We start from the raw sequence: 14338 nt of genomic DNA on the forward strand, positions 1-14338 counted from the left end.
TACTAGTGACAGGATACCTCCCAGGTTCATCCAGCCTAAGAGACTGGAGCAGATCTTCTGTTTCTGTACCGAACCCATACGGCCTAGGCTGATATACACTGCCCTGGTCCATTACATGACTGTAGCCTCGTAATGTAACTTGAGCCTTGGCCCAAGTCCGGGTTCATCTGGTTGTCCCTAGGATAATAAGGTAGCGGGGGTTCTACTACCCTAGAGGTAGGCGTTTATACACCCCCTCTCCTGTATTCCCTTTCTAGATTCTGTTCAAATTCTGCATCATCATTCAGGTTAGGCCTAACTGTAATACCAAAGTCAGTCCGTAACTTTACAGGCGCTCGTTTCCCGTGTTGTAGAAGACCTACAGAACGGTAGCCTGATCAGGTTCATTGACTCGGTTCTTGTCCAACATGAATGAAGTGTGTTTTGGCTTTTCAGGATCAGATAGCCGGGTATCAGGTTCCACCGGTGTCTCTCGTTCTAGCCTTAGCCACGACTTAAATGTTGTATTTATTTCTCGTTCTAGCCTTTCTATTTCGTCCTGTATTGACCTGAGTGTGTTATTCATAATTACAGTATAACAATTTTAACAATTTAAAGTGAGCCTAATTTTTCTAAGGTAACACTAACTGTTTCCTAAATCACAGTAGAACCAACTAAATCCCACTTCTGACACCACCGTTTTTAGATTAGGTCACGTTAAGAACCTCCAGGTTTGGCAGCAGGTGTGTCCCACTGACTTATCTAGTTAGTCTACGTCAAAATAATCAAATAAAAGACTACACACTAAATCCGGTTTCAATTGCTTTATTCAAAACTCACCCTTCATAATCGAAGTAAATCAATGAAATATCCACAAGACAAAGTATAAAAATTACAGGTACAGTACAACAATATGACAAGGAGGCTCATGCGTCCGTTCAGAGAATCATCCTCACATGGCCCGGGACATCCCTTATAAATGAACCGTACTTAACTGTAGAGGGCGCATTTTCATCACATTATATTGTGGAACATGAAAACAACTTAACAATTTGTGTTTCCGCAGCAATGCGTTTTTCATTCGATTTATGTCTACTTTTTTATTTTATCTATATGTATCAAACAAAAAACAACCAAAATAATATAGTTTGAAATTTTATACTTACTTACTTACTTATTTGTTATGTGTTTGCGCGCACATCTAATTCACACAGCACAATTTTTCTTTAGCGTTTTTAAAAATCTGAACAGTCAAAAAGTAAAGTCTAACGTTCCATATCCAGTATTGCTTTCAATTTTGAGATTACAGATATTTCAAAGTGTAGGGATAGTGTAACAAAATCAATGGCCGTAAAATAGTTCCGAATTTTATTCTTGATACAATTTTTTTTTATTTTAATAATTTGTCAAAGTACTTTTATTAGAGTGTGCTTTTATTATACTTGCCTATGCAAAGTATATAACCACATATTAAGGGTTACTGCTAGTAAATAATAATTGGGTTATTGATTTTATAGACAACTAAATCAAAGCTATATTATCTTAACTAAACTCTATACATTGAACTTAATTAATCCTACAGTGTGAGTTGGCAATCTATGTGGTCAAGGAAATCATTTAAAAATTATTATTTTATTTATTTTCTATAAACTGAAACCCAATTACTCTCTCTTTTCCGTCATTATCCCAAAATAATAGGACGTTACGAAACACAACTGGAAGCCACAGGACAGTGCTCATGAATAATTTATGGTTAGCGTGATATTGAAGACGATAAATTTGCCATTTTCTCGTTTATGGAGAATGACAAGAAATAATGTACATTATAACCTTAAATATACACTTAAACATAGAAATTTCAAAACTCTAAATAAAATTTTAATTTTTAATTTAATTGTTTAACGAAATAACATTTTTATAAGGTTAAGCGGCGTTTGAATGCGAGAAAAGCTAGGCATATGCTGTTCCACCAGAGCCAAGCGCTCAGAGGGGCTCTAGCGAACACATAATATTCATTGCCTTCCCTAACCTAATGATGAAGATAAAGAGATGGTATGTGATCTGATTATGATTATCACAAGTTGTATGGTTTTGATAATCCTGATGTCCTCATAAAAAAAAATAGCTTTTATATTGAAAAGTTTCCAAAAATAGGTTGGGTAGCCCGGCAGCTCTACCAGCCTGCCTATATATACTGTTGGAGTTGGCTTCATGGTGGTAGGAGCGACGGGCAATCACTGCCTTGCTTCCTCCTGCTTCTCTGCAGACAGAGACCGTTATTTCAACCTGTTGATAGCGGTCAAGCCGCAATCAACCTAAAAGAGATAGAAATGAGAACAATTAACCAATTTAAACCTTATTTATAGAGTGTGACACTTTAAAACAGCATGCTATACAAAAATCTACTATAGACACTATACTGTCTATAGAACCTTAACATTGTGTAAAAATTGTGAAAGTGCAGCCAAAACTTGGTTTCTTACCCGGTTTCTTACTCCTACAAATGGAAACTAAAATGAGCGGGTTTGAGATGGAGTTGTTTTATTTCAATTGTCTCATTCAATTCTAAAATATACATACAAAATATAGTCATATCTTCATTACATTTCTTTCAACATGTCAAATAAAACTTAACGAAAAAAAACCTAACCATAGACAAGCACAATGGAAAAACTGTGTAAAGATCTCCTTTGTTACCTACCTCATCTATCTCAGATGTACCGCGAAATGTGGATTTGATAATATTAGAGTTTACTATTACGATATTGTTCCACATTTCTCTCTTAGGAAGATAAAGGGTTATAAAACAAAATTTCTGATTTCATTGGTAGATTTTCAACATTCCGCGGTAAGTGATTTTTGGGTTGATGTAATCACTTTGCAACAAACAAGGTTTTTTGCTTTCGTGGGCTATGCGTGAAGTTATGTAAAATGAAACTATACTGCATACTTGATAAAGTCGATTTACTAGCATCTAATTACAAGTTCAGCCAAAATTTGGTTTCTTACTACCGCAAATCTCTCATACCCCCCCCCCCCCCTTCCTCCCCCCATGAAGTCTACGTAGTTTATCAACTACAAATATAAGTTAAATGTGTTTAGTCATGTTTTTCAGAGATATGCAGCTGAAGTTTATGTAAATTTGGGGAAATACCTGAACGAACAGTCTAGTATAGGTGTAGGAGGAGAAGCCGTAGAAGGAACAGCCAGGTATTGAACATGCATCTTGTGATTAGATTTTTCAGCTCGATATTTGTGCCAAAATAGATTTTTTTAGGTAATTTTGTTCTTCTTGAGTTGCTGAATCCAAAAAAGTTAGTTGCCATTTTTTTTTCAACCACTCCTTCAGCCACCATTTTGTATTCAAAATGGCTGACGTTCCACACTAAACTTACAGTAAGTCATCCATAGTATCATTGGAAAGGGAATGTAATACTGATCATTTTACATCTATATCAATAAACGCATAGTTACATAGTTATTGCGCAATAAAGGTCAAAAGATCAACATGCAATTTATATTATATATCGTTGGATAGCTTTTTTTATTCTGAATACAGCTTTGTTAATGTTTGTTTTATTTTCTTCCTATTTTTTTATAATTGTCCATTTGATATGTTTTATATTATATTATATATTATCTTAATACTGAATAAGTACGGTACTACAATGTAAAGTTTCCGAGGTATTTAAAATCAAATTAACACTATAGTCAGTGAACAAGGTGAAATAAATTGTTTGTCAAATCACACCTTTGTTTTGTTTCGTTGGATAGCTTTTTAAATTCTGAATCTATTTTAGTTTGAGTAGTCTAAATTTCTGTTTTCGTTTAAAAAAAAATGCTACGGGTCATGGTATCATTTGCGTAGCGTTCAAAATCATTTGTATAACTGTGTTATTGTTGTCGAACCGGGTACCACACAATATAAAACCATCTGTCCAGAAATAGAGTTGCATTACCATGAATTGTTAAATCAATAAGAAAAACCGTATTCATCTTAATACTAAGGAGACCTGTTCAATTTACATTTAAAAACAATTTATGTACATAATTGGAAAAAATCAAAGTAAAATCAAATAGGTATTAGTAAAACTGTATTCAGAATAAAAAAAGCTATTGAGAAAATTTAATCTTTATTGGTCACGTGTTTTATTGTTAAATAACTGTGTAACTATGCATTTTTTGATATGGATGTATGGGATAAAATGATCAGTATTACATTCCCTTTCTAATGATACCATGGATGACAAAGTTTAGTGTGGAATGTCAGCCATTTTGAAATTCAAATTCCACCTAACTTTTTTTAATTCACCAACTTAAAAATAACAAAGTTAGCGAATAAAATCTATTTTGGCATAATTATCGAGCTGGAGCTAGTTTTCCTTGCAAATGTGTTGTTTAACTATTGTTTATTTTATTGTTTTATGACACACAATATATTTTACCATCAAGTGACCAGCCTTAATGCAAACATTAGGCTGAAAAAAGGGGGATGTTTGGTCAGTACAGTTTTTCAAAAGAGTAACATGGTAAAATGATGGTGCTTCGCGTGCTGTATAGACCAGATAGTGATGGTGTAATGATAAGGCAATCGAACTAGCATGTGATAGGCAAGTTTGATGCTTTACTCTTATTAACCAAATCCTTCAGATGGCACATTAAGCCGCTTGTCTCATGTAGTAGAGCAGTTAATGACATGAGCTGTGCATTTTATTACCAAAGCATGAAACTTGGCACAAAGTTTCTATAATGTATATAAATTCAAAATATCGGGGGGTGCCAAGTGTCCAACGTTCGGTATGGCGGCCATCTTGATTTCAAAATGGCCACCATAAAAACAAAAAATGTTCATATCTTGGCAACTATACCCATTAGAGACTTAATTCTTGTCTCAAATTGTTCACAAACTATATATTTCTATTTACTCTAATGAAAATTTTCGTCCAAAAATGACCGGAAATGACGTTTCTTTCAGTTTGACCTTTGACCTCGTATTTGTATATCTCTGTAACTACTGGTCATTTTCAATCGATTTTGGTGTCATTTTGTTCAGAATAAATACATTTATATTTGTAGTAATGAAACATTTTTACATAAAATGACCAGAAATACAATTTATGACTTTTGACATTTAATTATTGATTTTTAATTATGTGAATATACTGTATGTGGTTTTTGGTGGTCTTAAATGCACCTAATTTTGAACTTTGACCTGATAGGCGTAATTATATTAAATGATTAATGTACTTAAATTGTATATTGTACATAGAATTGGTAAATATTGTGCTTGGTGGTACCATTATTAGTTCAACGATGTTGGCACCTTCTGATTCGCTAAAAGTTTTAATAGTTTGACAGAGGAAATAACATACATGTTATGGAATACCGTCAAACCTCGAAAAGGTGATAGTATGAGCTTCTTTTCGAGATAGACTGTATTTGAATGTCAAATGAATAGTATGATGATCGTGTTTATATCAATATATTATTAATGACCTTACAAAGAACCCTTTATATTTCAACAATCAAGCCTCAGTTATTCTACAATTTATTGTTTTCCAAGTGGCTGGTAGGCCTATTTTGATTGCATCTTCTTTTTGTAGGCCTATGCTTCCTCGGTAATATGGTCCTACCCCTCCTTCTTTGTCTGTAGATGGTCTTATACCCCATTCTTTGTCTGTGGATGGTCTTATACCCCCCTTCCTTGTCTGTGGATAGTCTTATACCCGCTTCTTTGTCTGTGGATGGTCTTATACCCGCTTCTTTGTCTGTGGATGGTCTTATACCCCCTTCTTTGTCTGTGGATGGTCTTATACCCGCTTCTTTGTCTGTGGATGATCTTACACCCTTTCTTTGTATGTAGATGGTCTTACACCCCTTCTTTGTCTGTGGATGGTCCTACACTCCCTTCTTTGTATGTGGATGGTCCTACACCCCCTTCTTTGTCTGTGGATAGTCCTACACCCCCTTCGTTGTCTATGGATGGTCTTATACCCCCTTCTTTGTCTGTGGATGGTCGTGAACCCCTTTCTTTGTCTGTGGACGGTCTTATACCCCCTTTTTTGTCTGTTGATGGTATTAAACCCCTTTCTTTGTCTGTTGATGGTATTACACCCCTTTCTTTGTTTGTGGATGGTCTTACACCCCTTCTTTGTCTGTGGATGGTCTTACACCTCCTTCTTTCTCTGTAGATGGTCTTATACCCCCTTCTTTGTCTGTGGATGGTCTTATACCCCCTTCTTTGTCTGTAGATGGTCTTATAATCCCTTTTTTGTGTGTGGATGGTCTTACACCCCCTTCTTTGTCTGTGGGTGGTCTTACATCCCCTTCTTTGTCTGTGGATTGTCCGACACCCCTTTCTTTGTCTGTGGATGGTCCTACATCACCTTCTTTGTCTGTGGATGGTCTTATACCCCCTTCTTTGTCTGTAAGTGGTCCTATACCCTTTCTTTGTCAGTGGGTGGTCTTACACCCCCTTCTTTGTCTGTGGACGGTCCTACACCCCCTTCTTTGTCTGTGGACGGTATTACACCCCTTTCTTTGTCTGTTGATGGTATTACACCCCTTTTTTTGTTGTGTGTGGATGGTCTTACACCCCTTTCTTTCTGTGTGGATGGTCTTACACCCCTTCTTTGTCTGTGGATGGTCTTACACCCCTTCTTTGTCTGTGGATGGTCTTACACCCCTTCTTTCTCTGTGGATGGCCTTACACCCCTTTCTTTGTCTGTGGACGGTCCTACACCCCTTTCTTCTTTGTCTGTAGATGGTCTTACACCCCCTTCTTTGTCTGTGGATGGTCCTACACCCCCTTCTTTGTCTGTAGATGGCCTTACACCCCTTTCTTTGTGTATGGATGGTCTTATACCCCCTTCTTTGTCTGTGGATGGTCTTACACCCCCTTCTTTGTCTGTGGATGGTCTTACACCCCTTCTTTGTCTGTGGATAGTCTTATACCCCCTTCTTTGTCTGTGGATGGTCTTATACCCCCTTCTTTGTCTGTGATGGTCTTATACCCCCTTCTTTGTCTGTGGATGGTCTTACATCCCCTTCTTTGTCTGGACCCACTACTTTGATTGATTAAATCAGACATTGTTTCTTGTATGATTAGGAGACCAAGACCTTCAAAGTGAAAGTTCACAAGTGGATGCCTAAAAAGGTCTTGTACAGAACAGTATATTGTAGGTCCATGTCACTAATTTGAGAATTACTTGAATAATTATATTGAGATGTCTTTTACGAATTGATTTGGTTCGGATTTTGCTAAAAAATCAATGAGTAGAGAAAATCGAGGAAAAGGATACAGATGGTTTACAGCAAAGGCCCATTACCATAAAAATGGAGTACATTTTTTTAGATGCAACGAAAATGAACAAGAATTATCTGAGTTTCTGACTAATGAAAGTAGGTCTACTGCACAAATGCAGGATAAGTTTGTAGTAAGTTTGAAAGACGGTATTCTCTTAACTCATGAAAATGAAAACTTTCCGAACTTGTCTCATATGCAACATCAAAGAGGCCAACGAAAGAATGCTACTTTACATCAAAAATATTTCCAAATGGCATCTAACAATTCAATTCAACTTTTATTTCAGACAATTGTCCATATGGTATAATACATTGCAAAAAAAAAAGATGATGGAGAGAGGACCAAAACTTTTATCTAACGATTGACACATCACAGTTTAGCAAACCAGTCGGCATAGATGAGCTCAGTGATTGCTGTTTCTCAGTGATCTGTCATACTTTACGCCTATCCTATCACATCAAAAGTCAAAAATTCAGAATAATAATTCCTGCTCATTTTTGCAGTGTCATTTATTTCGTTAAAAAAAAAATTAGGTGCATTTATACCAATGTAAACCACATACAGTATGTTCACATATTATATATGTCAAAGGTTATAAATTGTATTTCCAGTCATTTTATGTGAAAATGTTTCATTACTACAAATATAAATGTCTCTATTCTGAACAAAATGACACCAAAATCGATTGAAAATGATCAGTAGTTACTGAGATATACAGATAAGAGGTCAAAGGTCAAACTGGGAGAAACGTCATTTCCGGTCATTTTTTGACGAAACTTTTCATTAGAGCAAATAGAAATATGTGGTTTGTGAACAATTTAACACCAGAATCAAGTCTCTACTGTTTATAGTTGCCAAGATATGAAGACTTTTTGTTTTTATGGTGGCCATTTTGAAATCAAGATGGCCGCCATACCGGACGTTGGACACTTGGCACCCCCCGATATTTTTAATCTATATACATCAAAGAAACTTTGTGGCAAGTTTCATGCTTTGGTAATAAAGTGCACAACTTGGCTATTTTTATGGCACTAACTGCTCTACTAATGTACATATTATTGAACCATGCCTGCACCGTCTACAAATAAACCATTCATAAAAGCAATGTAATATATCAAGAGAGGTTCATATACAGAGAGGGGTACGACAAGGTGATACTCTGTCCCCAAAGATATTCACAGCAACCATCGAAGAAGTATTCAAAAAGGCTCAGCTTAATGGAGGAATAACTATTGATGGAGAAATGCTTACAGACCTCCGTTTTGCGGATGACGTGGCATTGATTTCAACATCAGTTGCAGATATGAAAAACCAGCTCTCAATTCTGAATAAGGAGAGTAAATCAATCGAACTAACTATGCACAAAGACAAAACAAAATACATGACTAACTTTGACACTCAGGAAGACATTGAAATAGGAGGGCCGAAAACTAGAAAAAGTGGAAGAATATAAATATCTAGGACAAACACTGAAAATGGAAGACACCACGAAGGAGGAAGTTCTGTTAAGAATAAAAGCAGGATGGATGAATTTTGGCAGACACAAACACATGCTGACCGACAAAAGTATACCAATGTCACTGAGAAAGAAATTATTTAACCAATGTGTGCTATCAACTATGACATGGTTCAGAGACATGGGCAACTAGAGGGTACTCCGAGAGTACAAACCTCCGCCTACTGTAAAATTCCCCTACATAAAATTCCCCCTGAATATTTTTTTTTTTACATTTTTTTTTATTAGTTCTCAGTGTAAATATGTTAACTGCACACTACAAAGTTGTGGATGACAGTGTGGTGTAATGGTTAGGTATCCAGCCTCTCACAGTTGAGATCGCTGGTTCAAGTCCCACTGAGGGTTTTTTTTTTTTATTATTTTTTTATTTTTTTTTTTTTGTGGACCTTGATCTTTGACCCTGACCCTTCAAAATTTAACCACAATTATATGATGTGTCATTGATCATTGTGGCTAAGTTTGGTGAGAATCGGATCAAAACTGTGGTCTCTAGGCAGTAAAATAGTTTTTTGTTAGTTGTGACCTTGACCTATGACCTTTCCCCTCAAATTCGAACTCGTCCGAGCTTTTTGGGCATAGATCATTGTGTCCAAATTTGGTTAGAATCGGATAAAAACTGTGGCCTCCAGGCTGTTCACAGACACACACACAAACACACCCACGCACGCACACACACACACACACACAAACATACAGGGGTGAAAACATAACCTCCTTGGCGGAGGTAATAACAAAGGAACTTGAACAGAAACTTACAACTACTCAAAGAGTATAGATATTTTGTACTTTTTAATCTTCATGTTGTTTTTAATGTTGTAATTTTGTATTTTATTGTTGGATGATTTTGTTTTGCTGGAGACCCACTTGATAGTTTGATTTTGTTCGCTTTTGGGAATCCTGTCTCTCTCTAGTGTTTATTATTTTTTGTTATAATTATGTGAGACGAAATAAATGAAATGAAATGAAAATGAAAATGATGAACTTATCGCTTCAAACAGGGTAAATCATACAATCATACAATCATCAGAAAAAAGACAGGTGTTTACAGATATAATGGAGAAAGTAAGACAGTCAAAAAGGAGATGGGCTGGGCATGTGGCAAGATTTCAAGATAATAGGTGGACATACAGATTAACAGAATGGCAACGAAGAGTAGGAAAGAGGAAAAGAGGAAGACAGAAAAGAAGGTGGAGAGATGATCTAACAACATACATTGGAACAGCTGCATGGACTAGGACAGCAAGAATTAGACAGAAATGGAAATGTTATGAGGAGGGCTTAATTCATTCAACAATGGATGAACTAATGCCTAGATAGATAGACAGACAGACAGACAGACAGATAGAAAAGCAATGTAATAATATTTTAATGTGTGAGAGTGTAATGTAAGAGTCTTACCTAACCTAACTTCTAAATCCGTAGTACCCATTTAACCACTAAATCTTGTAGAATTTCATGATACCATCATTTCTTTTTATAATATTTATGAAAAAGTTATGATCTTCAACAGAAGATGCTTTTATCTTTCTCTATAGGTCTAATGTTCTATGAAATTTGTCTGAAACAATAGACCTTGTATAGTGTAAACATAACTTCCTGGGAATTTATTATCTGTAGTCCTGTGAACAAATTGCATCATGTTTTGTAATTCACCTGAAGAGTGTGATTAGCTTTGCTGGCCATACGAATAGTGAATAAATATGAAGTCCTCTTACTTCATCTTGTATCGTTTCTAATCTTCTAATGAAATTAAGAAAAATATATAAATAATGGGGGTTTAACAATCATATTAATAATGTAGGCTCTTTTTTGTTTTAAACCAAAATGAAATTCAGAGGTTCTCTGCTGTAGAATACAAATTGGAGTCAAATGAAATAAATAGAAATGTTCAGGTATAATTCTTCAGGCCCTAAAAATGTTTATTGTCTCATTTTTTCAGAAGGCAATAATTATTTAGGTTGGAATATGTCGACCTTTCAAACATCCATACACGATACAACTGAAGAGGAAAAAATAATATCATTAATATCCTCTTGTTTGATTTTTTATAGGATCAACAAACCATGGGGGTTGTAGTCTGTTGTTGTAAAGTTCTTCTATAAAGTAGTTAACAATCAAACAAATCTTCCAGATCTTTTGTTTTAGAAAAAACTAAACTGTAATTCCTGGTCTCAATTGTTTTTTTAAAGGTATATTTTGAGTGGAATTTCTAATATCATGAGTACCACAGCTCCACCACCACAAACAAAAAACAAAATTTCAATGGAAAGTGAAGACAAGAAAGATTATGCATCTCAGGTAAACAATTTTTAGAATAGATTTCCTTGAATAATTATATTAATATAGAGATTTTGTAATAAAATGATAGTAGATTAATGTTTTTTTTTTATTTTTAGAATCGTAATGTGACTTTAGTGTCTATGAAATCTCTTGAACAAGTGAAGTCAGCAATTCTTGTCAACAAAGTACCAGGCGAGAAACCAACCCGTTTGGAAACTGACATTATGTCTGTTGTACTTCAAAAGCAGGAGAAATGGGACATTGATGGCTTGGTGTGTGAGGATGTTGACAGTGGTATAGCTTTTAGATTGCCTGATAATATTCATAGTGAAATTACGGTATCTGATGATAATTATGATGAAGTTATTGATATAAAGGTATTTTTGATATATCAGCTTATTACTATTGAATTGAATTAATTTATTTGTAAGTAAAGGACCTATAGGACCTATACCACCAACAGAAAACAATACATTCCAACATTTGATCATTTACTTTATAAAATGCACAATTTCTTATATATTGTCCCCCTGAAAAAATTATTTTTTTAATGTTTTTGTTGCCAATATGTCATTTTATGTCACATAATAGTTTGACCAAATATTGAATCGAAAACTAATTATTTACCTGAAAAAACTGTAATTAAAAACAAATAATAGTGAGCTTTTGCAACCTTACGAATACGATAACGTAAACGGATACGTCACGCACACGTATTCGTTTTTCGTAAGCCAGTTAAAATCTGTTTCGCTTGGCAACGAAATATTGAGGGCGCCGTCCAAAATATTACTGCAGTAAATTTTAGCGAAGCGCAGGTACTGTACGTGTTGCTTGGTGCTTGGCTAACTAGGCCTAGCGTAACATCAAAGCGAGTGAAGATTTTAAAATCTGCTATTTATCAAAATTGACCTAGCATTTTAGTAAATTACTTTAGTAAATTACTTTCAATAAAAGTATAATTATATTATAATCATGAATCATTCCTGATTAAATTGCAAAATGTGCACAATAGATCAAAAACTATACTCGTTTTGTAGTCACGATATTCGTCAACACAAAAACGCTTTACTAATATGAAATGGGAATCAGCTCAAAAGATTCACAAATGTGTGACGTTTTCGTATTCGTAAGGTTGCGAAACCTCCCTATTAATCAAATTGACTGCAATTGTCAATGAGCTTTTGGTTGAAATTAACCCTTTATTTTGTCCTTGAAAAAGGTTGTTTTTCCTAGGTAAGTGATTAATTTGATTGAAGCTGCAAATGGCCTATTTAAAGTATTTTTTTATTAATCTTTATTTTTCATGTTTTTGGGGACGATATATCTTTCATAATTGTTTTCCTATTTACCAAAGATGAACAACTTCAAATCAAATCCATTTATCTGGGATGAATCAAGTACAAGTGTAACATCTCAAGTTACAAGTTTAGAACTCAATAAGCCTGATGGTAAGGCAATCATACTGGAAAATCTACCCGAAACTATTGACATGTTTATTGCTAACCCTCAACCTGTTCCTGTTGTATCCCTTCCAGGTAAGTGTTTTTATTTTGGCTACAAACTATTGACATGTTTATTGCTAACCCTCAACCTGTTCCTGTTGTATCCCTTCCAGGTAAGTGTTTTTATTTTGGCTACAGTAGGTTTTTTTTTATTTTCTTTTGGAAAATATAAATGAATAGACTAATAATTATATTTCCAAAGTTAAAATGTTTTTTTTATATATATAATTTTGTTTCAATTTTTAATTTCAGGTATTTATTTAGACAACACAACGGCATCACTTACCTATGGATTCAACTTAACTAGCAACGAGGGGTCTCTAGTTTTATTAGTGAACCCGAACAACATCACATCCACAATGACACTTTACATGCGCTACCAATATCCTTCAAACGGTTCACAATATGATCTTGCAATGGATCTGCCTTTACATGTTAATAATGTTACAGTAAATTGGAATGCAACTACAAACCTGACAGGAAATATTTTTACATTGGTTATTAACACTGACAATTTACTTGGTATTGGTTCCTACTTTATTACTGTTGATAGCCAAAATGCTACTGATGACAACTACACAATATCTGCATTCATGGCAAACTGTTTGTATTGGAATACAGAAGTTGAGCAATGGAATACTGATGGTTGTCAGGTAAAACCGTATTTATATATAAATTTACGCAAGGTCAAAATTCCGTAAATCGTGCGTTACTTCTAGTATGTTTACTCGATGGTATATAAAGTACTCATTTTAACCACCTGATGTAACCCTGTTTACTAATTAAATTGAGTTAGATAATTAGTTACCTGACATTTAAAACAAATTTATGTATACACTGTCTAATGGATGTCCATCTTGAAAAATGCCTGCACACAATAATACGAGGATGCTTCACATTTACCTCCTATCTCCTTCTACAATAATTGTTTTTAATACCTGAAAACTGGTTGCTCGAGCTCGAGTACAGCATGATAATGTTTAAGACAGGCTGATTTTAAAAAAAAATACTATTTTGATATCTTTAATATACGTTTATACAAATGTATTGATTTGCGATGAATGGAACATTCAAATCTCTCAGTCTTCCAGTATAATTATTTGGTTTAACACAAGTAGGTAAATGTATGGGCCCTTGGGGATAAACTTAAAACCTTTAGATATATTAGTAAAAAGGTTCATCTGAATCTCTGTATAGTATTCAAATAATGTTGTCTTTTGGATGAACCAAAGGGAATAAAACCGTAAAAGGTTTTTACTCTAGCTTTCACTGGTTCAATGACACAGCTTAATCATGAATGAGTCTATGTGACTTGGAATTGTTACCATGAAATCTTGTATTTGATACAGCGCCATCTATGGAACATTCAGGTTTACCCAAATAGGATTGTTGGGGCCTCCTCTTTAGTAAGTTGTTATATAGTTTTGGGAGTTCTAATCTGCCGTCGTCTCTGTTCATAGTACAGTATTACTATGTTTTCTTATTTTTATGGATTCTTTTATATTTCTATCTTTCCATGAAGATTCTGTGCCTAGTATTTTTGCATTCCAATTTGGTAAATGAGTGTGAGTGGTCATGTAATCAGTAATGGCTGAGTTATGAACAATTTCTGAGGCTGAATTTCTGGCTGAACGTGTTAAAATACCTGTACAATGTGAAGTGACATCTGCTTTGTTTTCTTTTATCCTTGTTGATAAGGTTCTCGCTGTTTCCCCTATATAAACTTTTTCACAGTTGTTGTAATTTATTTGGTAT

At 34.7% G+C, this 14338-nt stretch overlaps 1 protein-coding gene across 1 annotated transcript in view; it reads left to right on the top strand.

The window, feature by feature from the left end:
* LOC140047558 (polycystin-1-like protein 2) overlaps positions 1–14338 on the top strand; it is a 43261-nt gene that overhangs the window by 17806 nt on the left and 11117 nt on the right. The window contains exons 9-13 of the mRNA XM_072092599.1: positions 3095–3189; positions 10991–11099; positions 11198–11458; positions 12436–12616; positions 12836–13236. Coding sequence (XP_071948700.1) covers positions 3095–3189; positions 10991–11099; positions 11198–11458; positions 12436–12616; positions 12836–13236 — 1047 coding nt within the window. The remainder of the gene's footprint in view (positions 1–3094; positions 3190–10990; positions 11100–11197; positions 11459–12435; positions 12617–12835; positions 13237–14338) is intronic.

Source organism: Antedon mediterranea, chromosome 4, assembly GCF_964355755.1.
Source record: "Antedon mediterranea chromosome 4, ecAntMedi1.1, whole genome shotgun sequence".
NCBI classification, from domain to species: Eukaryota; Metazoa; Echinodermata; class Crinoidea; order Comatulida; family Antedonidae; genus Antedon; species Antedon mediterranea.